The sequence below is a fragment of the Dermochelys coriacea genome, chromosome 7 (genome assembly GCF_009764565.3).
Source record: "Dermochelys coriacea isolate rDerCor1 chromosome 7, rDerCor1.pri.v4, whole genome shotgun sequence".
Lineage (NCBI taxonomy): Eukaryota > Metazoa > Chordata > Testudines > Dermochelyidae > Dermochelys > Dermochelys coriacea.
In genome coordinates this window covers 77,178,299-77,201,657 of record NC_050074.1, presented here as the reverse complement: position 1 = coordinate 77,201,657, position 23,359 = coordinate 77,178,299, and the positions used below count along the sequence as shown (strand labels likewise).

Sequence of the window (23,359 nt, the reverse complement as noted above, 5' to 3'; positions counted from 1 at the left end):
CAGTTTCTCCACATTTTTTACATTTCCTTATACAAGAACATACCGGTCCAGATTTTAATAGTGGCCTCTGAGGTGGGCATGCCCAAAATCACACATCCATATTTTGTTTGTACAATTTGTGTGCTTGTATTTTTCAGGCACAATAATTTAATTTGTGTTTACAAATTACCAGCCTTCTAGCTGAATACTGGTGGGTGGACTTTTCTACTTGTACAGGGCCCCACTAACTTTCATGGGACTCTGCTTGGGAGTAATGGTCTGTCCACACAGATCTGAACGCAGGAGAAGGTCCAGGAGTGAGATTCTGTGCTATACCACTTAGAGGCACAGCACAGGACTCAGAGCCCAGGGGGAGGAGTGACTATGGTAGATTTGTCACCTTAATAACATCCTGTCCTGCACCTGGGCTGCTTCAGTGTTCACAGCATAATTTAGACATGTAAGGGAGGCATCTAAGCTATGGCAGCCTGTCCCCAGCTTCCTGTGGGCTGCAGCACCCTGCTTCTGACATGCTCTTCACCACCCTGTCCCATCTACTACACCAGAGATTGCAAGGGGGACCTCAGAAAGCTGCCTTATAGCTCTCCTTTAGCTGTTGCACCAGAACAATGTGCCCTTGGCCAATAGACGGCTTTCCGAGTCCCCTTAAACTGTGTCAGACTTGTAACCCGAGAACCTCACCTTAAGTAGGTATTACAGCAATGAAGATTTCCCCTTTGTTCAGAAAACTCTACTTTGCTACACTTCATCTATAATACTTTGTGTAGTATTGATTTTATTCAAAATGTCTAGGATCATCAAACAACATTTTATGTAGCTCTTGTGGTATCTCTGAGATAGGTCATAAATGTATCATTTTTAATGGATATCTTACATGAAGAAGAGAAGAAGTAGATTCACTACTATGCAGATTGGCTTCATATCAGCTTTTAAATTTATTTTTAGGATATTAAAAAGTTAATGAGGCACAAATGAACAGGAACCCTGATTGATATTAGTGCATTCTTGTTAGGACACACACACACACACACACACACACACACACACACACACACACACACACACACACACACACACACACACACACACACACACACACACACACAAAGCTGTCTACCATCATTTACCAAGCTCAAAGGAATGTTCAGTACCATTTCATGAAGAAGGATTGTGATTAAGGGAGTGGATTGGGGTTAGGGAGAGGTGGATTCAGTTCATGGCTTTGTCTCAGACTTTCTATATGATCTTGTACAAGTTATTTAGGGTAAAATTTTCAAAAGCTCACTAAAGTTTATTCTTTAAAATGAGAGTAATAAAACTTCCTTTCTCCCATTATTTATCTGTACAGGGACCAGTGCTCTTCCCTATATTCAGGACAAAGGGTTAAATAGTGAGATGGCAAAACTTGCAGATGATACAAAATCACTCAGGATAGTTAAGTCCAAAGCAGACTGCAAAGAGTTACAAAGGAACCTCACAAAATTGCGTGACTAGGCAACAAAATGGCAGATGAAATTCAATGTTGATAAATGCAAAATAATGCACATTGGAAAACATAATCCTAACTATACATATAAAATGGAGTATAAATTAGCTGTTATCACTTAAGAAAGAGATCTTGGAGTCATTGTGGATAATTCTCTGAAAACATCTGCTCAATGTGCAGCTCGGTCAGAAAGCTAACAATGTTAGGAGCCATTAAGAAAGGGATAGATAATAAGACAGAACATATCATAATGCTTCTATATAAATCCATGGTATGCCCACATCTTGAATACTGTGTGCAGATGTGGTTGCCCCATCTCAAAAAAGATATATTGGAATTGGAAAAGATACAGAAAAGAGCAACAAAAATGATTAGGGGTATGGAACAGCTTCCGTATGAGGAGAGATTAAAAAGACAGCAGATTTAAAACAAACAAAAAAGGAAGCACTTCACAGAATGCACAGTCAACCTGTGGAACTGTTTACCAGAGGATGTTGTGAAGGCCAAAACTATAACAAGGTATAAAAGAGCTAGACAAGTTCCTGGAGTATAGGTCCATCAATAGCTATTAGCAAGGGCGGGCAGGGATGCAACACCATGCTCTGGATGTCTCTCACCTCTGTTTGCCAGAAGCTGGGACAACAGAGGGATGGATCACTTGGTGATTACCTGTTCTGTTCATTCTCTCTGAAGCATCTAGCATTGGCCACTGTTGGAAGACAGGATACTGAGCAAGATGAACTATTGGTTTGACCAAGTATGGCTGTTCTTATGTTCTTATTATAAGCAGTTTGGGTCAGGGATTGTCTCTTATGATGTATTTCGATAGCACCTAGTATAATGGGGCATTGATCTCAACTAGGGTTTTTATGTGCTAATGCCATAAGAAGAATACATTATAATAAAAAAAAATGTAAGCAAGGGAACTTTTTACATCCCTCCTATTTCTCTCGCTAGGCAAAAACGATGGAATTGGGGCTCCTGTATAGATTAACTGCTTTTCACAAGGTTCTTGCATAGGCTGCATTTCTGAATTTTTTGAGAGAATTTTAGCTTGTAGCTCCGACACCGCTTCCCCATAATCACTTCTCTTCATCTGAAAAGCCTTCATTGGTGTTAGTTGTGAAGATACTGTAATGAAGCTTTCATTTTTGTCCAGATAAATACAATATAAAGACACTTTTGAAGCTAGCCCTACAAATCCTTTGATGTTGGTGCCAGTTTCACAGATTTGAGATTTTTTGCTTACTACTCTACTAAATGCAAAGGAACAGATTTGACTTCAGTGGTGAATTTAATTTTGTGGAAAATCAGAGAGAAAAGCCATCCATAAAATATGCCTTCCCTACTAGATTTGACAATTTCTGTACCATGTGCTAAGTCTTAGATAGAATTCTACTTGTTTCCCTCCTCCTCCCACCCCTCAGAAGTCGAAACACCATTGTACAGCCTGTGTAGTATGTTGTGCACTGTGTACTAGAAATCTTCCTTGGGCAGTATGCTGATTTTGTGATGACTACATATCCTCTTCATTGTGCTGAGAAGTCCTCTGGGAATGTAATAAAAGATGGCCACTTGAACACAGAAAGGTATCCAACATGGGAAGTAATAATGAATAAATAAGTAGTCTCATTAAATAATTCCTTTACTCTATAGTCTAAAGAGACTTCTGCTTTTGTTCATTTTTTATTTAAAGTTTTTTTTAGTGTGTTTTTTTTTTAAATCTTCAGAAATGGTGTTTACATTCTTAGGATTTAGGGCCTTTACTGAGTGACACTTTCTGACTTTGATTTCATGGCTTCCCTGGCAGCAATACTAAGAGGAGAATTTGCCTATTCTGAAATAGCATGACTACCTAGAATTTTCTTACCCTGTATATCTTGAAGAGCTCAGGTCCAATATTCAAGTATGGGACAGAAAAATGAAACATTTAGAATTTTTGCTTGAATCTTCTTCAAACAGTTAATTTCTTAGACATCTAGCCAACACTTTCTGATTCTTGCACATCTGATTTCATTGCTGGGAGAGAGGGCTGGTTGTAATGGGGTGTTTGCCAGGGAAATAAAACTGGCATGGACAAATAAAAAATGTAAAGCAAGCGACTGTTCATACAAGTTCAAGAAAATCCCCGGGTTTTACAAGGCTGCACCAATCCCAGATCTGGCAGCACAGAATCTGGAAACTCTGAGAGCCTCAGCTTTGAGGCTTCCAGATAGGGTGACCAGATGTCTTGATTTTATAGGGGCAGTCCCGATATTCGGGGCTTTATCTTATATAGGTGCCTAATACCTCCCATCCCCTGACCTGATTTTTCACAGTTGCTGTCTTGTCACCATATTTCCAGGTGTGAAACCAGGTTAGGGCAGGGCTTCTAAGGCTTCCGGACTCCCAACTCCACGGCATGGTGGGGCTTCCCTGGAGCCACAGACCCTGAAAACCCTGGGTGTCCCCAACCCCGGGTCATTCACATGGTGGGGCTCCTCTGGAGCTGTGGACCCTGGAAGCCCTGGAGTCCCTGACATCTCGCTAGCCAAGCAGGCAAGGAACCAGGCAGGTTTCCAATGGAGTCCTGTCTGTGATTTGATGAAAATTCTTCCAACCCAGAGTATTTTCATGAAGCATTTTGAATTCCACAAATCTGCTGTTCCCTCATAAAACTCTGTTTGAATTGGAAAATTTCCAGTCATTTCTGGTAGTGAGTGAGAGATTCTTTTGGTATTTCTGAGAAGTTGAAACCAGCAGGTACTGGAAATCTCAAGGAAAGTCTGTTTGTGTGAGATACACAGCCTCATTCTCAGTTATATTTATTCTTCAACCTTTCATTTGCAAGTAGGATAGGTTAATGCAAGTTGATGTGTGGGTGTGGTGGACAAAAATATATTCTTTCTAGGGAATTATGATTATACTTTTTCTTAATGACAACATGTAGTTTGTAAGATGTAGTGAAATTCATTTGATGTCACAAGGTCTTCATAATGTTAGGGATCTTTCTTAATCCTGATCCATGATATTGGAAGAGCTGTGGGTAAACCAAATCGTGATCTTGCATTGGGATCCACTAGCATAGACCCATCTGTACAGTCCCATTGAAGACAACAGGACTTCCCAGTCTCATGGGTTCCATGATCACATATCCTGAAGCATGATTGAGCCCATGTTACTAAGTTGTTAAAATTTATTATCTGTGTGACACTATTGTATGTCTGATTTATTGCCTTCTGATAGAGAAACATCTCAGTTGCAGTTGTGAGCAGTGAGTTCTTTTATTCAAAAATGAAATGAGTCTACTTCTTTTCATATAATTTGTATATTTATAATGTCTGTGAGCTTAAAACAATCAAAGTAGGCGCAGGCATTACATCTGTGTTTGACTTTTGGCCTCCATCCCACTCTTTGTTTGGCAGCTCCATTTACTGTAGTGGATTAATTTACTGATACTCTGGCAGATATGATTCTCCTACACCATTACTGCTTTTTATTTAGCACTTATTATTACTAGGCTACTAATGTTCCAGAACAGGGAGGGCAGACCTGGACTTGAAGCCAACTAATCTAAAACACAGCAAAGGTATTTACTATTACTACTTTTTTTTATTTTATTTTTTAAGAGCAGCTTCAAAGAGTGGCTTCCATCTGAGGTGAACATAAAGCAACTATTATGTTGACCCAGGAGGTTTCCCTTTACCTCACCTGATAGAGATGGTGTTGTGGACTTCAGGGGTCCCAGTTTGAGTCTCAGCTGTGATAATGTTGCTAGGTACCCACAGTCACCAGATGGAGAGAGGGGGTGTTATGGGTTTGTTAAGCCTGCTTAGTGTCTGATCTCAAGTTAACAGATACAGGAGAGATATTACTCACTGGTGGTCAGATTTGTTGTGCTCAATCATAAAGTCCTTGCATTTCTTCTTTCTAAGAAATGTTAGGAGACAGATTCTGAAGTCCAGCCAAACTGCATGCAATGCCGGTCAGAGATTATGTGTATGAATGCAAAGATGGCACAAAACCTTCTTTATCACTGTGTGCTGGGCTGGTGTCTTGGCTTAAGTTACAGTGGCTGCTAACAACCTTGGGGCCAAAATTGTATCTGAGGATTGGTGCAGTTTAACAATATCCTGACTGCTGACCCTTTCTCTTGCCATATCCCCTTGAGCTAGCAGCAGGGAAATGGTAAGAGCACAGGAAACAATGTTGGGAATTACTATGAATTTTGTGTAGACATGAGGAATTAATGCAAAATTTTGTAATGCTAAAATATTTGCAAGTACTTTAGAATAGTTCTAGGTAAATCATGCAGTTTCACTAATGGGGACGTAGCACAAGACTTGAGCAAAGCTGTGCTCTCAATTGTTAATAGCTTTGAATACTATTCACTAGCATTTCCTAAGAGCTAGTGATCTTTATTAGTATTCCCCAGAGTTAATGATATTGTGTAGTTGAGTCTCCTTCCGGTCGTTCATCTGTAATGGGGTTTGTACAGAAAATAATATGGGAAAATCAGTTCTAAATCTCTCTAAATATATACAGTTTTTGTGGTTCCTGGTAAACTGAGACATGACCCAGTTCTTCTCTGAAAAAGCGAATAAGTCTTTGAGGGTCACTCCTATTTGGTGCAGCTCTCGCAGATAAAAGCTGTCTGTTTTGTTAAACTTGGTTTTACCATTGCTTATATTGAAACATGAAATGAGAATTAAGAAAATGCCTAGGCAGAATTCTTAAAATAAATAGTCTAATGCCCAGACAGAATTACTGAGCTAGAATTTACACTGCAAATGAATATCCATTAATTCAAAGCAGCATTAAAATGCTGTAGTAATTAAAACACATTTGAAAGTGAAAAAATTAATATTCAAGGTTGGTTTTGGAACATTAACTTTGCCCTACTACACTTTCCATATGCAACCTTTCCATAGCAGTGCAAGATCATCTTCCTTTAACCAGTCCGCACCACATAAGAACAGTCATACTGGGTCAGACCAAGCCCAGTATCCTGTCTTCTGACAGTGGCCAATGCCAGATGCTTCAGAAGGAATGAACAGAACAGAGAATCATCAAGTGATCCATTGGACCTGTCATCCATTCCCAGCTTCTGGCAGTCAGCGGCTAGAAACTCCCAGAGCATGGGGTTGCATCCCTGACCATCTTGTCTAATAGTCATTGGTGGGCCTATTCTCCATGAACTTACCTAATTCTTTTTTGAAACCCATTATAATTTTGACCTTCACAACATCCCCTGGTAATGAGTTCCACAGGATGACGGTGTGTAGATTGTAGGTCTTAGACCTCAGAGTACCCCGTTCACCAAACTTGGCAGGTTCCTTACTTACTTGCCATTGAGAAAAGAAGGAAGCTGACATATATGTAGAATGTTTTATATTTTTATTTGTAGTCAATGATTTGGTTACAGTCTAAAGTTGTAACAGTTACAAGCATATTATCAGTATTTGATAAGTACACTTGGGAAGAATTAAAATTCTTTATGCAACTTTAACTGCAGATGTTCTCATTATGTTTGGTTATTATAACTACACCACCTATGTGTCATTATGAATACATGTCTATCTACAGACATAAGTCTGTCTAAAATAATCAAAATGAGGTCAATTAAAATGTGACTCAAATGGAATTGAGAAACCTCCTTTAACTTCAGACCTTTATGCTGAATATTTTTAAGAGTAAAGGTAAGAGCAACATTTAGCATAACATTTACTTTAAATTTACCATTTTCTCCACAGATTTCAGGTCTCCTGAAACCATGCTTTGCTCACTGTTCCCTATGTTATGTTGTCTCCCACAGAGATATACTAGTAATATCATGACCAAAACTGAAATCCACTGGAGTAGATCTGTGAAGGGTGGGGGGAGGTTTAAGTGTATTTTATTCTATTGTGTAAGTTTTCAAAAATTTTAACTTGCTCCATTCTCTGGAGGAATAGCATGGTGTTCTAAAGTTAATGGAGGTTTCTTAATCTTATTTGTGAGTCTCTTCTGAAGGATTACTTTGAGTGTACAGAGTTTAGCACAGCATTATTTTTAAGTGAGGACCTCCATTTCATTTACATTGCCTTTTCCAAAGATCCTAAGCAAGTGATAACTTGGAGAATAAATATTCTTCCCTATTTCTATTAATCTTTGTTTCTTCCTTCCTCTCATTCTCTTCTTTTCACCTCTCTTATTTAAACTATGGCAAATATGGAATGCCTTGAAGTAAAATAGACTACCCCCCTACAACCTATTGTCCAGAGTCAGGTAACCAAGAGACTTCAAGGATCAGTAGTGTATCATAACAAGAATAGGCTTCCTTTTTCTGTCTTGAGGCTTGATGCTCCAATAATTTCCATTTTCTTTTTTCTGTGCTATTTGTGTTCTACCTGTGTCTCATATTATAATGTGGAGGAAATTACAACACATGAACTCCTAGCTATCTTTGAGACACCACTGACTTCCTGAGGAAACTACAATCCATTGGTGATCTTCCAGAAAACACCATCCTAGTCACTATGGATGTAGAAGCCCTCTACACCAACATTCCACACAAAGATGGACTACAAGCCGTCAGGAACAGTATCCCCGATCATGTCACGGCTAACCTGGTGGTTGAACTTTGTGACTTTGTCCTCACCCATAACTATTTCACTTTGGGGACAATGTATACCTTCAAGACAGCAGCACTGCTATGGGTACCCGCATGGCCCCACAGCATGCCAACATTTTTATGGCTGACTTAGAACAACGCTTCCTCATCTCTCGTCCCCTAATGCCCCTACTCTACTTGCGCCACATTGATGACATCTTCATCATCTGGACCCATAGAAAAGAAGCCCTTGAGGAATTCCACCATGATTTCAACAATTTCCATCCCACCATCAACCTCAGCCTTGACCAGTCCACACAAGAGATCCACTTCCTGGACACTACAGTGCTAATAAGCAATGGTCACATAAAAACCACTCTATACTGGAAACCTACTGACTGCTATACTTACCTACATGCCTCCAGCTTTCATCCAGACCACACCACATGATCCATTGTCTACAGCCAAGCTCTAAGATACAACCTCATTTGCTCCAACCCCTCAGACAGACATAAACCCTACAAGATCTCTATCAAGTGTTCTCACAACTGCTGAAGTGAAGAAACAGATTGACAGAGCCAGAAGAGTACCCAGAAGTCACCTACTACAGGACAGGCCCAACAAAGAAAGTAACAGAACGCCACTAGCCATCACCTTCAGCCCCCAACTAAAACCTCTCCAACGCATCATCAAGGATCTACAACCTATCCTGAAGGACGATCTCTCACTGTCACAGATCTTGGGAGATAGCCCCCCAACCTGAAGCAAATACTCACCAGCAACCACATACCACACAACAAAAACAATAACCCAGGAACCTACCCTTGCAACAAACCCTGTTGCCAAATCGGTCCACATACCTATTCAAGGGAGACCATCATTGGATCTAATCACATCAGCCACGCTATCAGAGGCTTGTTCATCTGCACATCTACCAATGTGATTATATGCCATGATGTGCCAGCAGTGCCCTTCTGCCATGTACATTGGCCAAACCAGACAGTCTCTACGCAAAAGAATAAATGGACACAAATCAGATGTCAAGAATTATAACATTCAGTCGGAGAACACTTCAATCTCTTTGGTCACTCGATTACAGACCTAAAAGTCACAATACTCACCAAAAAAACTTCAAAAACAGACTCCAATGAGAGAGTGCTGAATTGGAATTAATTTGCAAACTGGACACTGTTAAATTAGGCTTGAATAAAGACTGGGAGTGGATGGGTCATTACACAAAGTAAAACTATTTCCCCATGTTTATTTTTCCCCCTACTGTTACTCACACCTTCTTGTCAACTGTTTGAAATGAACCATCCTGATTATCACTACAAAAGTTTTTTTTTCTCCTGCTGATAATAGCTCACCTTAACTGATCACTCTTGTTATAGTGGGTATGGCAACACCCATTTTTTCATGTTGTGTGTGTGTGTATGTGTGTGTGTGTTCCACCTGTATTTTCCACTGCATGCATCTGATGAAGTAGGCTTTAGCCCACGAAAGCTTATGCTCAAATAAATGTGTTAGTCTCTAAGGTGCCACAAGTACTCCTCGTTCTTTTTGCTGATACAGACTAACACGGCTACTTCTCTGAAACCTGAACACATGCTTTGTTTACCAGTGAGAATTTTTGAAAAGATGCCTTAGGGTCTTCCTAGTATCCTGGTTCATCATCACACTTTCTTATCCTTATCTGTTTTCTATATCTTGAAGGTTATAAGTATTACTTGTTCATATCTTGTTCCAGCCACCCCGAAGGGACTGCAGCCTTAAAAGAGAAATGTTGTTTCAGTTTTCAGAAATATATTGTTTTTGCGTGTTCTTTCTAATGAATTCTCTCCGAACCAAATAATTCCACTTCATTTTCTCCTGTTTTTATTTTAGTCAATGCATTATTATTACAATATTTTTAATATATGCATATGTACCATCTTTTGCTCCTTAATTTGGTGACTGGGGAGTTAACTGAACCCAGAAATCAGGTCATAAATGTTCCATTTTGCTTGTTGTTTTGTTTCCTTGTAATAATGGCTGTAGTTGTGCAGGATACAGTTTAATTATATATGGATTTCTAAGATCTGATACAGTGATATGTGCTAACATACTTCAGCAATCTGTCTTTAGAATGTAGTATTAACTAGGGCTGTCAAGCAATTAAAAAATTAACTGTGATAAATTGCGCGGTTAAACAACAATAGAATTTCATTTATTTTAAATATTTTTGGATGTTTACTACATTTTCAAATATAATAATTTCAGTTACAACACAGAATACAAAGTGTACAGTGCTCACTTTATATTTATTTTATTACAAATATTTGCACTGTAAAAAACAAATTGTATTTTTTGTTTCACCTCATACAAGTACTGTAGTGCAATCTCTTTATCATGAAAGTTGAACTTACAGATGTAGAATTATGTACAAAAAAAACTGCATTAAAATAAAACAATGTAAAATTGTTGTAAAAATGTAAAAGAGCCTACAAGTCCACTCAGTGCTACTTCTTGGTCAGCCAATCACTCAGACAAACAAGATTGGTCACAATTTGCAGGAGATAATGCTGCCTTCTTCTTGTTTACAAGGTCAGCTGAAAGTGAGAACAGGCGTTCGCTTGGCACTATTGTAGCTGGTGTTGCAAGATATTTAGGTGCTAGATGCTCTAAAGATTCATATGTCCCTTCACACTTCAACCACCATTCCAGAGGACATGCTTCCATGCTGATGATGGGTTCTGCTTGATAACGATCCAAAGCAGTGCGGACTGACATGTTCATTTTCATCATCTGAGTCAGATGCCACCAGCAGAAGGTTCATTTTCTATTTTGGTGGTTTGGGCTCTGTAGTTTCCATATCAGAGTGTTGCTCTTTTTGAGACTTCTAAAAGCATGCTCCACACTTTGTCCCTCTCAGATTTTGGACGGTACTTCAGATTCTTAAACCTTGGGTTGAGTGCTATAGCTATTTTGAGAAATCTTACATCAGTATCTTCTTTGCATTTGGCAAATCTGCTGTGAAAGTGTTCTTAAAATGAACATGTGCTGGGTGATCATCCGAGACTTCTATAACGTGAAATATATGCAGAATGCGGGTAAAACAGAGCAGGAGACATACAATTCTCCCCTCAAGGAGTACATTCACAAATTTTATTGACGCATTATTTTTTCAACGAGCATCATCAGCATGTCCTCTGGAATGGTGACGGAAGCATGGAAGGGGCATACGAATGTTTAGCACATTAGGCATGTAAATACCTTGCAACGCTGGCTACAAAAGTGCCATGCAAATGCCTGTTCTCACTTTCAGATGACATTGTAAATAAGAAGCAGGCAGCGATCTCTTGTCAATGTAAACAAACGTGTTTGTCTTAGTGATTGGCAGAATAAGATGTAGGACTGAGTGGACTTATAGGCTCTGAAGTTTTACACTGCTTTGTTTTTGAGTGCAGTTATGTAACAAAAAATCTGCATTTGTAAGTTACACATTGACAATAAAGAGATTGCATTTCAATACTTGTATGAGGTGAATTGAAAAATACTATTTATTTTGTTTATCATTTTTATAGTGCATATATTTGTAATCAAAAGTAATATAAAGTGAGCACTGTACACTTAGTATTCTGTGTTGTAATTGTAATCAATATTGAAAATGTAGAAAAACATCCAAAATATTTAATAAATTTCAATTGGTATTCTATTGTTATAAGTGTGATTAATCACGATTCATTTTTTAATCAAGATTAAGTTTTTTGAGTTAATCGCATGAGTTAACTGCGATTAATTGACAGCCCTAGTATTAATGTTGGAAACAATAGGTTAATGCATGTACCATGCTAAAGCAAATGACTCTCTTCTATTGCAAGGTTGTTAAATTACTTTCCCACCCCACCTCACAGCCACTCTTCATATTTTGTGAATAGCATGATGCTATGAACTGTAGATATTATCCTTACAATAATTTAAATTTAAATTTTCGCTGTTTTAGTAAGGTACAATGTTACATTTTATTTTTATGGTGCTTGTCTATAGTGTGTGGTACATTCTGACTAAAATTGCCTTTGTTACTTCTTTAATTTTGTCACTATAGACAAAGTACAAATAACTTTGTTTTACCAAAACCTTAAGATAAGTATTTAACAAAGTTTACTAGAGTCTGTGTCATTTCTCTCAGAAGCAAACTATGACACATGGGATGACAAAATAAGCACACCCCATCCAAATATTAGCCTTCCAATGCCATATCAACTTCAGACAGTTATGCCAACTCACCTACTCCCAAGGATAAATAATAGATAATAAGACAGAAAATATCGTATTGCCTCTATATAAATCCATGGTACGCCCACATCTTGAATACTCTGTGCAGATGTGGTTGTCCCGTCTCAAAAAAGAGATATTGGATTTGGAAAAGGTTCAGAAAAGTGTAACAACAATGATTGGGGGTATGGAATGGCTGCCACAGGAGGAGCTATTAATAAAACTAGGACTTCTCAGCTTGGAAAAGAGACGACTAAGGGAGGATATGATAGAGGTCTATAAAATCATGACTGGTGTGGAGAAAGTAAATAAGGAAGTGTTATTTACTCCTTCTCGTAACACAAGAATTAGGGCTCACCAAATAAAATTAATAGGCAGCAGGTTTCAAACAAACAAAGGAAGTATTTTTTTCACAAAACACACAGACAACCTGTGGAACTCCTTGCCAGAGGATGTGAAGGCTGAGATTATAACAGGGTTCAAAAAATAACTAGATAAGTTCATGGAGGATAGGTCCATCAATGGCTATTAGCCAGGATGGGCAGGGATGGCGTCCCAAGCCTCTGTTTGAAAGAAGTTGGGAATGGGCGATGGGATGGATCACTTGATGATTACCTATTCTGTTCTTTCCCTTTGGAGCACCTGGCATTGGCCATTGTTGAAAGACAGGATACTCAGCTAGATGGACCTTTGGTCTGACCCGGTATGGCTGTTCTTATGTTCTTAAGACAAAGGTTTTGGATGTATTGTCTATTTTCAGTAGCTGTCCAAAACTTTCACTCATGTCTTTCCCATAACTTCTTCTCCCTTCAGTATCACTCCAGGCTGCAGGCTTTACAAAGTCCCCCCAGTATTACTCCAAACTAAAGGGTATAGTTCCCTTTTGATTGTCAGTTCACTGGCTAAGATGCCACTTCTCTGAAATCTTCACTTTAAAAGACACTTTCTCTGAAATCCACTTCAGCAAAGATAGGTTTGGTCTCCACAACTCATGCAGTGATTGTAATCCACTAAAAACAGCCACATGTTTTGTTTGAGTTGGTTAATTAGCTGAAGATATAGCCAGGACTAAACTGGCTTGGCTGAGAAGGGAAATCCTCACACTTCTGTATGTATTGAGTGAATGGCCAAGGTCATTTATTATCCTCACTTATTAGAGTTATCCTCATTAGTGGCAGCTTGAACTACTTCTGCATGCATGAAATCTAGCCTGTGAATAAAGATTTTTGGTGGTGTTAAATCTTTAACCTTCATAAGCACAAAACATTCTTTGTGCCAACATGTTAAAATACTATGCCTAGTATTTAAAACATACAAAATATAGCAATAAATTATTTTTATTTTTATTTAACTAGGTTATTTAGTCATAAATCATGGACCAGTAAATTTTAAAAGGCTTAGGGAGCATCAGGTTTTGCTGAAAAATATGAATGGAAAATAATAAGTGACACAATACTTGTGGTTAAATAAAAATTTGAATTTAAGTTTTCAAAGGCAGGAGCTAGTGCACTATTCCAACCCCAAGATGAGGATGGATGAGGAGTAAAAGGACTCTGCTCTATCTCTGTGTACTCACCTGGCTCCCTTTGCTGTGTTATCGGTCTCTCTCTCAAACCTTGTTTATCCTTTAAGAGATAGGGAAATATCATTAACTTCAATGTACAGGTGAGGAACTGAGGCCCAGAGGTCACACAGGAAGTCTGTGGCAGAGCCAAAAATTGAACCCAGGTCACCTGGATGCTAGTTCTTGTGCTTTAAACACAAGATTAACTTCCTTCCTCACCAAAGCTTTTCCCCTTTCCCCCCAATCTTCTAGATTTTCCTTCTGCAGTACCTCAGACCAACTTTCCTTCCCAGTTCCTCTTCACAGTAGGATCCTTGCTGGACTTCCTAACATTCCCCCACCAGCCCACCCTGACAGACGCTTTTGGTTTCTGATTGACTCGTTGCTGCATTGAGTTGCATCAGGCCACTGGGCCTGCATTCAGCTATGTTACCTTAATGTGCACTTGTTGCAAACTGTTTTGCAGCTATGAATTTTTTAATTCACATGTAGTTGCATGACCATATCTGTTGCAGTAAGATTAGCAACCAAATCTTTAAGGCCAAATTTGTCTTTGGATGCACATATGTGACTGTCACCGAAGCCAAAGCCAGAATTTGGTCCTTAGTAGTTATTATTGGTGAAACTCAGTGTGTACAGGCTGATACCTGCAAAACAAATGTCTGCTTAAGGTCACTCAAGTCAATAATGGTTTTCATTTTTTCAGCAAGAAAGTGTGCTTATGCACAACTAAAAGTAAACTTTTGTGCCCTTGATCCAAAAGAATCAAATGTAACATCTTAAAAAATGTTATGAGAAGAGGCAAAACCCTGCTAGAATACCACATTATCTCCATTAATTTCTTGCTCTCAGACATGTTTGATTCGCAAACGTTCCCCGAGTTCCAGGGGTGCTGGAACTAAGAGTGCTGGGGTGGGGGGAGGTGGCAGCACTCCTTGGCATAAAGTGGTTTCCATCATATACAGGGCTTACAGTTTTGTTCAATGGCTTTCAGCACCTCCACTATAAAAATTGTTCCAATGCCATTGCCCAGTTCCCCAGATTTTCGGAACCCCTTCTTGCTGACCATTGGGAAAAAATTCTTTCCCCAGTGAACCGTGTGTCCAGTTCAGACTTCCATCATTTGCAGTATATAATTTGAATTTAGGAGATAAAGTATGTCCCGTTTATGCCTGTGGAACATTATAATCAGAACCTGTATTTGTGAGGAACCTGTATCCTCAATCCTCTCCCATTTCCCATTGTTTAAATGTTGAAGGTAGCCTATGACAGTGTAGGTAGATGGGCTCTGTTGAGTATATTCAGGAAGTGCAAGATGGGAGGTCTCCCGGAAACTAACGGGCAGCAAGATGTCAGCTTTCCCATGTACGCTCTTAGCATATTTAAAAATAGGAACAAGTATATTGAAGGTTTATAGCTCATGCTCAAACGGGGAATAGTCACTGTTGGTGCAAAATCAGGTATTTAAAAAATGTCATTCCCCAAGAACAACTTTGTGACAGTTAGCAGTCACTGATGGACAGTCACTGGTATGTACTGGTGTGAAGGTGCAATGAGCTTTTGATTGGCTTTTATGGCTTTTTTTAAAGCTTTTATGGATGTAGCTTTTATGGTTTTATTGAATCAGTAAGAAAGGTCCATAATAGATAGAGAGTTCTCCATGTCTGAGCATCTCTTCATAAAATCCATAACAGATTTGTATCGTGCAACTGTTCTGCTACATTAATGAGCATGTACATGGTAGCCAGAAATAAGTCCACTTGTTGGCTTTTCAGACAATGATTTCTGAGATTTAAAAATTCCAAAAAGATTTACTTTTATTCAAATGACATGGGAGGTATAGCAGATGCATGCCATTCTTGGAATTCACAATCTGGGCTCCATAAAATGCTTTCTAGTTCCAGAGAAGACAGTACAAGACCTCATATGACACCTCTGCCTTGAACACAGCTCTCTGGAGATCCAATGTAATTTAGCTCATTGCACTGCAAATATAAAATGATTTTTTACTTTTATATAAAATACTATTTTTCTTCTTACTAATAAAATTTCATTGTCAACTGAAAATCTATTTTTACTCGCTAAGCCGATTTCTACCTTGATTTCTTAAAAAAAATCAGTCTGATGCTAACATTCATTAGGCATTATATATTCCATTAAAAGGTTAAAAATTGCAACTTCTAGGCAACTATTTGTTCACATTTGAGTGGAAAAAATACGGTTCCTTATTTACCGGGTACCTTGTTCTGTGTACATGTTAGTAAAAGATTCTCCTGCAGGCCTCTAATGCTGCTGCTATTTTACCTCCCATAATGAATGGTCAAAAGCTGCAGTCATTGAGGACTCAGGTGGCAAAAATTGTAAGGTGGTTGAAGCGAGCCTTGACATAAAAGCTTAAAACTACAGTTCTAAGTACATGTAGATAGTGCTGGTAACACAGATTCCCCTTTTTTTTGACCACGTAAGAGAATGGTGCCAGGAAACCCCCTATGAATTAAATGCCTCTTTCACACACTAGCATGATCACATCTTTCTATCTGTATGATGTGTTGTAATAAGTATGGTTTAAAAAAAAAGACAACAGGGCTTTCTGTAATCCTCTCCCACAAAATGCAGTGGGATTGAAAAATCAGTATAAAGGACACACTGTGAAGATATGGCAATGCATGCATTGTTTTGTACATAATGCAGTCAGGGTCTCCATGGTAAAATGAAATTTTTATTTTATTTTTTCTCACCATCAGCAGTTAATCTAAAGAGGGAGCTGCTCCATTTCATTGTAGGTTAAGTAACTTACCATGCAATAGTAGCTGGGAAGTATAGATAATGAACTTTCCTTTTTTTTTGGATAGGTTTTTAAAATAAATTTAAAAATTGGTTAAAAAAATATAATGCAGCATATGTTGTTCTGGAATTTTTTTAATATAAAACCCTCCCTTTGAGCATTCCCCTTTCAGTGGAATCACTTAGACACTTCCAGCTGGTGGCAGGGGATACAGCCATAATACAGCTTTCTCTGTCCCAGCTGTCTTTTTCATTACATTAAATGCATTACGATGGCTGCACTGCTTTATAAAGGTTCAGGTACAGAAAGGTATAGAAAGAAATATGCAAACATGCATTTTTGTAGTGCCTACTAGCTTCTGCAAGATCTTTGGATTATGAATGTGTTCCTGGCTCTGATCTAAGATATCCTTCCAGTCATTGGAACATTTGCTGAAAGGGCTGGTTAAGGTGCCTGAGGATATCACCTTTTATAAGGAGTCATTGTTGTAAAGGATTTTTAGTGCATTATGGCTCATGCAGCCTCACAACTAAAGAAAAACAGGGATTTAGAAATCAATGCTGATGAAGAAAATGAGAAAAAAAGAAAACGCAGGAAAAGATCCCGGGATCGGAAGAGAAAGGTATATAGATTTGTACCAAATTCTGACAAGCATTCCTTTGTTTCAGTTTTCTTACATTGCAAATGAGCTATCAGAGATCATTCTTGTATGTAACTTGGTAGCTCTCTGAATAATTGGTTAAGATTGTAAAATAACATTGCAAACCAGAACTGTGGGGTTTGCAAAGCAATTGAATTTTTAATCGGCTGTTAGTTGATTGCAGTGATGATGCAGAAGGTGTGCACTCATTTCACATATAAATCAATCACATTACCATGATATGCAAGCATGGCTATAAGTGAGTTTAAAATAGTGTACAACTGTAATGTGAAGGTTACATGTATAACACTGTCATGGGTTTAACTGACAGAATAAATAGTTTAGACTATGTATACATACTTACTGTGAATGTGTGTGAGGGTAGATTTTTCTTTGTGTTGGGACTATGTCACATGCTTGGCTCTTAAAACATCCATTTTGAGAATAATGTCACAGAATTGAGATGTTTTGTTGTTTTTCCTTTTTCCTAAAGGCAAATTATATTGGAAAATCAAACCACAATAATTTGTTGTTAGCAACTTGATTTTGTTAGGTTAAAATGTGATTGTGATCATAGAGCCTTGTTTTTCTCTGCTGTGTAATTATCCTGGATGCAGATAATCTATGATACACTGAGACCTGAAAAATTCAGTACACTAGGCTGATTATTGTTCAATTAAGATTTGAATCTAATAGTTGTCCTTTTTTATTTTTATCAGGTATAAAACAGAATAGTTGAGGATAGTGGCATGATGATAGATGAAGGTATCTCTATGAGTGCTGTGTGGATATGTCCTTAAAAATGACACTTTGTGTACTAGTCCTTTTAGATAAGGTCCTGTAGTGATTTCTTAGTCATCAGTTGCAATTAGTAAAAATTGCCCAAAAGCCCATGGTCTGAACTCAGAAGTGTGGTTTTTAGAATTTTTGTGTGTCTTTGTGAAATTCCCTAAGGGATAGATAATCTTAGTGTGCTCTAAGCAGCCATGCATGTGCTTCTTGAAAGGCATGTAGATTTCCTTTAACATATGTGCACCTTTTGGATGGATAACAATCAAGATTTTCCTGCCTTTTCTCTTTTTTTCTGAAATGGCAGGGTTAAACTTAATGAGAAGCACTAAGAAACCCACTGTCTTCTGTTCTAGTGAACACATTAGAAGGCTGTGTTTAGATGGCTGCAGTGAGTGTACTGCAGCATATTAACTATAGATATCTTTTCCATTTAAATATACATGTAAAGGTCTCCTCAGTATGTTTTCCAGTATAAATGAAAGCACAAAATTTGGATATTGCCTTTGGGACAGATTTCACATCAAAATTGGTCTGAATATGTGATATTTTTTCTTGTCTGATTTTATGGTTATATGCAGGTCTGTAGCATTGTAGCTATCATTTTTCAGCTGAAAATGTACACAACAATGCACATTTAAGGATCTGGCCTACCACCAGGAATTTTCATTTGAGTTGTGAGTTAAAATGTATAGTATCATATTTAACTCTGTTTATAATTTAGAAAGCCAATATTATCTATAATAGGCTTAAGTTTAACAATAGCACACATAACCATATATATATGCTGTCTTTATCTTTGTGCTCATTCATATTTACTTATTGGCAAAATGTGGAAGAGATGTGGCAATAATAGCCTCTTGATTCAGAGATCTCAGACAATTGCTTTGTGGACAAAAATGCTTTACTGTTTATACAATACAATGCTGTAGAAGGAAAAACTCTTAGCAACCAGAGTGGGACCTGAATAAATATCAATCTATTTATTGTAAATGCATGGATTTTTCAGTATCTTGTTTCTTCATAGAATAGAACAAATAGAACATAGAGGTTTCACCCCAACTATGGGTTTTCTTCCTATTATGCTGGAGATTGGTGATCAATCTGGAATTTCTTTCTTAGCAGTATGATTCAAGACATACTAAGTTTATTAGGAGAATGAAGAAAAAGCAGTAACCCTGTCACTGACTATAGAAAGTGGGAAAGAAAATTTGTGCATGTGCAGGTGTATCAGTTTACTCACAAAAAGGACACCATTCTGCCCATCATACACCAGGCATAAACTATTACATTCTAGTTGTTGTTTGTTGTTTTGCACTTCGGGGGGGGGATATTTAGAATAACCATTATTCTACTATGAGTTCTGAGTCGCTTCTTTATGTACCTCTGCACTACCCACAAGCAAGCAATACTCAGGGGGTTTTTTTTATAGTCACATGATGTTGCACAACACTAACCCTTTACTTGAGCAATATATGCAAATATCCTCTAGGGTCTTTCAATCGCATTAAAACACCAGTGAATGCTAATATCCCTAGATAATTTATACAGTAAGGAGACTGAGGCATGAGATGGTTTGAAAGTCAGGCCTGTGAGAGCACAAAGTCTCTACAAACTGATGATACCAGCCCCTGTCGTTCTGATAGTTGTTTGTGTGTAATGTTAAGATTGTAATCTGAGGAAGAAATTTCACAGGTTCTCAATTATTTGGCACTTTACCATGTACTAAAATTTCTGTCAAGATTTGCTCTAAAAACATATCAGACAAATAACTTGTTGGTGATGTTCAGTCAGTTAAGTTGTAGGATCAAATCTTCAAAAGTGTGTGTGTGCATTAGCATGTGTCTATTTTAAGCATGCAAATGAAGACATTGTTGACTGCAGTGATGATGCAGAAGGTGTGCACTCATTTCCTATATAAATTAATCACATTACCATGATATGCAAGCATGGCTAAAGGGAATTTAAAATCGTGTATAATAATAATGTGAGGTTTCAGAGTAGCAGCCGTGTTAGTCTGTATTCGCAAAAAGAAAAGGAGTACTTGTGACACCTTAGAAACTAATAAATTTATTAGAGCATAAGCTTTTGTGAGCTACAGCTCACTTCATCGGATGAAGTGAGCTGTAGCTCACGAAAGCTTATGCTCTAATAAATTTGTTAGTCTCTAAGGTGCTACAAGTACTCCTTTTCTTTTTGCGAATAATGTGAGGGTTACATGTTTAACACTATCATTAACTGACATAATGAAGGCATTATAATTGTGTATGCATGTGAATCCTCACTTGTATTTGCACACCTAAATTTATAGTATGCACTTATGAATATTCAGCTGTTAATTGTTTCTTATTCATGGCATAGCAAGATAAAGAAATTGTACCAGAAAATAAGAGAGATGCATCTGTAGACCTATATACAAATTTCACTGTTTACTCTGTTCGAATGTATTTCAAAATTGGGGCGAGATTCTGATTTTGGATGGATATGCAGTGTCCTTGCTTACTTGAATGGGGGTAGCCCAAGTACATCAGGGCAAATTTTACCCTTAAATGATAACTAACAAAAAAGATTGGAACACCTTTTAAGAATAACAGTTGATTTAATTATCGGACTGTTCTGCTTCTGACAAGATTTCCCTAGGTCATGCACAATTTTGGCTGTGAAAACTAGCAATTGTTTCCCATATGCCAGCATCTAGGAAGGATTTAAATGCTCTTTTCAGTGTCAGCCTTCAATAAAGGCAGAAGTCCCTTGTTTAATTATAATATATTGTAGAAGAACAATGTAAGTCTAGGTGCATGCTGAATGTTTTATGTTTTATACAATATTCAGCAAGGTGGAAGTGGTTTCCATTTGTATGCAATATTCAGGAGCTAGTTGGTTCCATGGGAACTCAGAATAGTGTGTTTACACTGAAGGCCATCATGCTGCCATTTGTGATATCTTAAAAACTGATGTCATCCCATCCTGCATGTTGTGGATTCCAATGTTACCCTGGCAATTTTACCATGAGTGTCATATCATCTGATGTTTACATAAAGCCCGGCTCCTGGACATAAGGGAATCTCAGCTCTCATAAATATATATATTTTAAAATGGTCTAAATGAGAAAGTTGCACTGGTATAACCTAAGGTACATTTAAATGAATTTAGTTAAACCTACTGTAAACCTCTGAGTGGACACTCTTAATTTCAGTGGTAGTGGCTTTTTTTTTCGGTTTAGCGTTAATCATTTGGGAACAGGTTTAAGTAAACCACAATAAACCACTCTTAAACTGAAAAGAGTACCATTGCAGGAATTTGCACTGGTTTAATTATATCAGTTTAAAAATTGATTTATGTTAAACTGGTGCAATTTCCCCATGTAGACAAGGCCTAATGGTTGTGAAGAAAAGCTTGAAAAAAGGCTAAAGAGGCAAAAAATCACAAGGCTGATAAACATAATCAAAATTTTATTTTATTTTTAAACACTTGATTTTAAGACAATCTCATGATATTCAGGATCTGACTTAATATTTTTGTATGCTAAACAATCTGTTCCATCCTGTATTTAGCTGTGACATTCTGAGTAAGTTTCCCAGACCTGAAGAAGAGTTCTGTGTAAAGCTTGAAAGCTTGTCTCTCTCACCAACAGAAGTTGGTCCAGTAAAAGATATTCCCTCACTCACTTTGTGTCTCATTATTTTTGAACATCTGAGATTGACAATATTGGCATCCTCACAAGTCAGGGTAAATAAAATCAATGTTATGGCTCAAAATATGAAGCAGATCTGTGAATATAACCAACTGTGGCAAAGAAAAAGTGAATCTAGAGTTTAGAGTCCAATCAAATACTCATTGAAATCAATATGTCTTTCCATAGACTTCAGTGGGCTTTGGATCATGCCCTTACTTACCTCCACCTGTACCCAGGGAAACTGTGTCAGAGGCATATACTGTACAGAACATGAAACAGATCTTGGCAGGTAACTAAGAGGGCTACTGGGTTTCTAGGAACAGCTCTGTAACTTTGGGAGACTTTGTGCCACCTTTTTAGAGGATACAGCAAATACTCCCCTCACTGATTGGTGTAGAGGGAGCTTGACTAGTGTTCGCCCCCTTTTGGAGTAGATAGCAGCACTGTTCTTGCCCGGCTCTTGTGTCCAGGTGAGTGTAAGTTATTCAGTTTTGCCCATCTCTTTCACGGGCTATAAGAGGGAGGCCTCCTGATGCCTTCCCATTGGACCCTGATTCAGTAAAGTGCGTGAGTATTCCTGTTAATTTCACCAAGACTATTAATGTGCTTAAAGTTGTGCACCCACAAAGCTGAGCACAATTGGGCTGTCAAAGGAAAACTTATTTTCATTTGTTTCCTCTTAATGTGTATTTATAAGTAATGCTGAATTCTTGTTGTGTGGTTTTTGTTTTGTTTTTTTCCAATTCAGCTTATAAGAACAATTGCTCCTCTCACAACAGCCCTTGAAAGAATGCACAATAGCTTGCTGCATTAATTAAGGTTGTCCTAGTTAATTTTAACTTCTACATCCATCTGTTAAACAAAGAAAATGAGTTTGTCCAGCTTTTGTGAATTTACATTTCTGAGCTCTACAAGTTTAAATCCTCCACTTCTTCCACTTTCTATCTTTTTTTTTTTTTTTGCGTCTCAACTCCTAGGCCCAATGCTTGTCTGTGTCACTGTGCACAAGTGTTGATTGTTATGTAAATTATGGTCTCACATTGCACACAGCATGTATGTACACATATACTACACATGTTAGCGGTAGGGGGAAGTTTATGACCTGTCAAATAAGTGATCTTCACATTGTAGAAAGATTGTTAAAATGGCACTCTGGGACACATCATCAGCTGATGTAAATCAGCCTATCTTCATTTAAGTCCATGAGATTATACTGATTTGAATCAGATGAGGACTTGTCCCCTTGTCTTTTTAATTTTTTCCCCGTGGAGAAATTTCCACCCCCCAACCATAAAACTTGGGTAACAAAGTATTATTTTAAGCAAAAGGAAAACATCCTATAGTTGAACAAGCATTGAAAAACATTTGAAAATAGGTTTTGTATAACTTTTAAAGTGTCATGCTATGTGCCAGAATGTAAAGTACTGGTATTTTCATAGTATGAAATGGCCTGAGTTTGAAGCTTTTGAGAATAATACTTAGTCCTTCCATGAGTGCAGGGGACTGGACTAGATGACTTCTCAAGGTCCCTTCCAGTCCTATGATTCTGTAAGCCAAATTTCTTTGATGCAGTTTCCCTCATTCACTAAAGTTT

At 37.9% G+C, this 23,359-nt stretch overlaps 1 protein-coding gene across 42 annotated transcripts in view; it reads left to right on the top strand.

Moving 5' to 3' along the window:
- ANK3 (ankyrin 3) overlaps positions 1–23,359 on the top strand; it is a 540,818-nt gene that overhangs the window by 232,967 nt on the left and 284,492 nt on the right. For 10 of the 42 annotated variants that reach the window (XM_038408541.2, XM_038408528.2, XM_043519052.1 and 7 more), the window contains exon 1: positions 16,607–17,282. The exons of 5 other annotated variants lie outside the window; for them this stretch is intronic. In XM_038408541.2, coding sequence (XP_038264469.1) covers positions 17,169–17,282 — 114 coding nt within the window. In that variant the 5' untranslated portion in view covers positions 16,607–17,168. Of the gene's footprint in view, positions 1–16,489; positions 17,283–23,359 lie in introns of those variants that run through there. 27 more of the 42 variants (XM_043519042.1, XM_043519041.1, XM_043519036.1 and 24 more) reach the window with 13 other exon arrangements.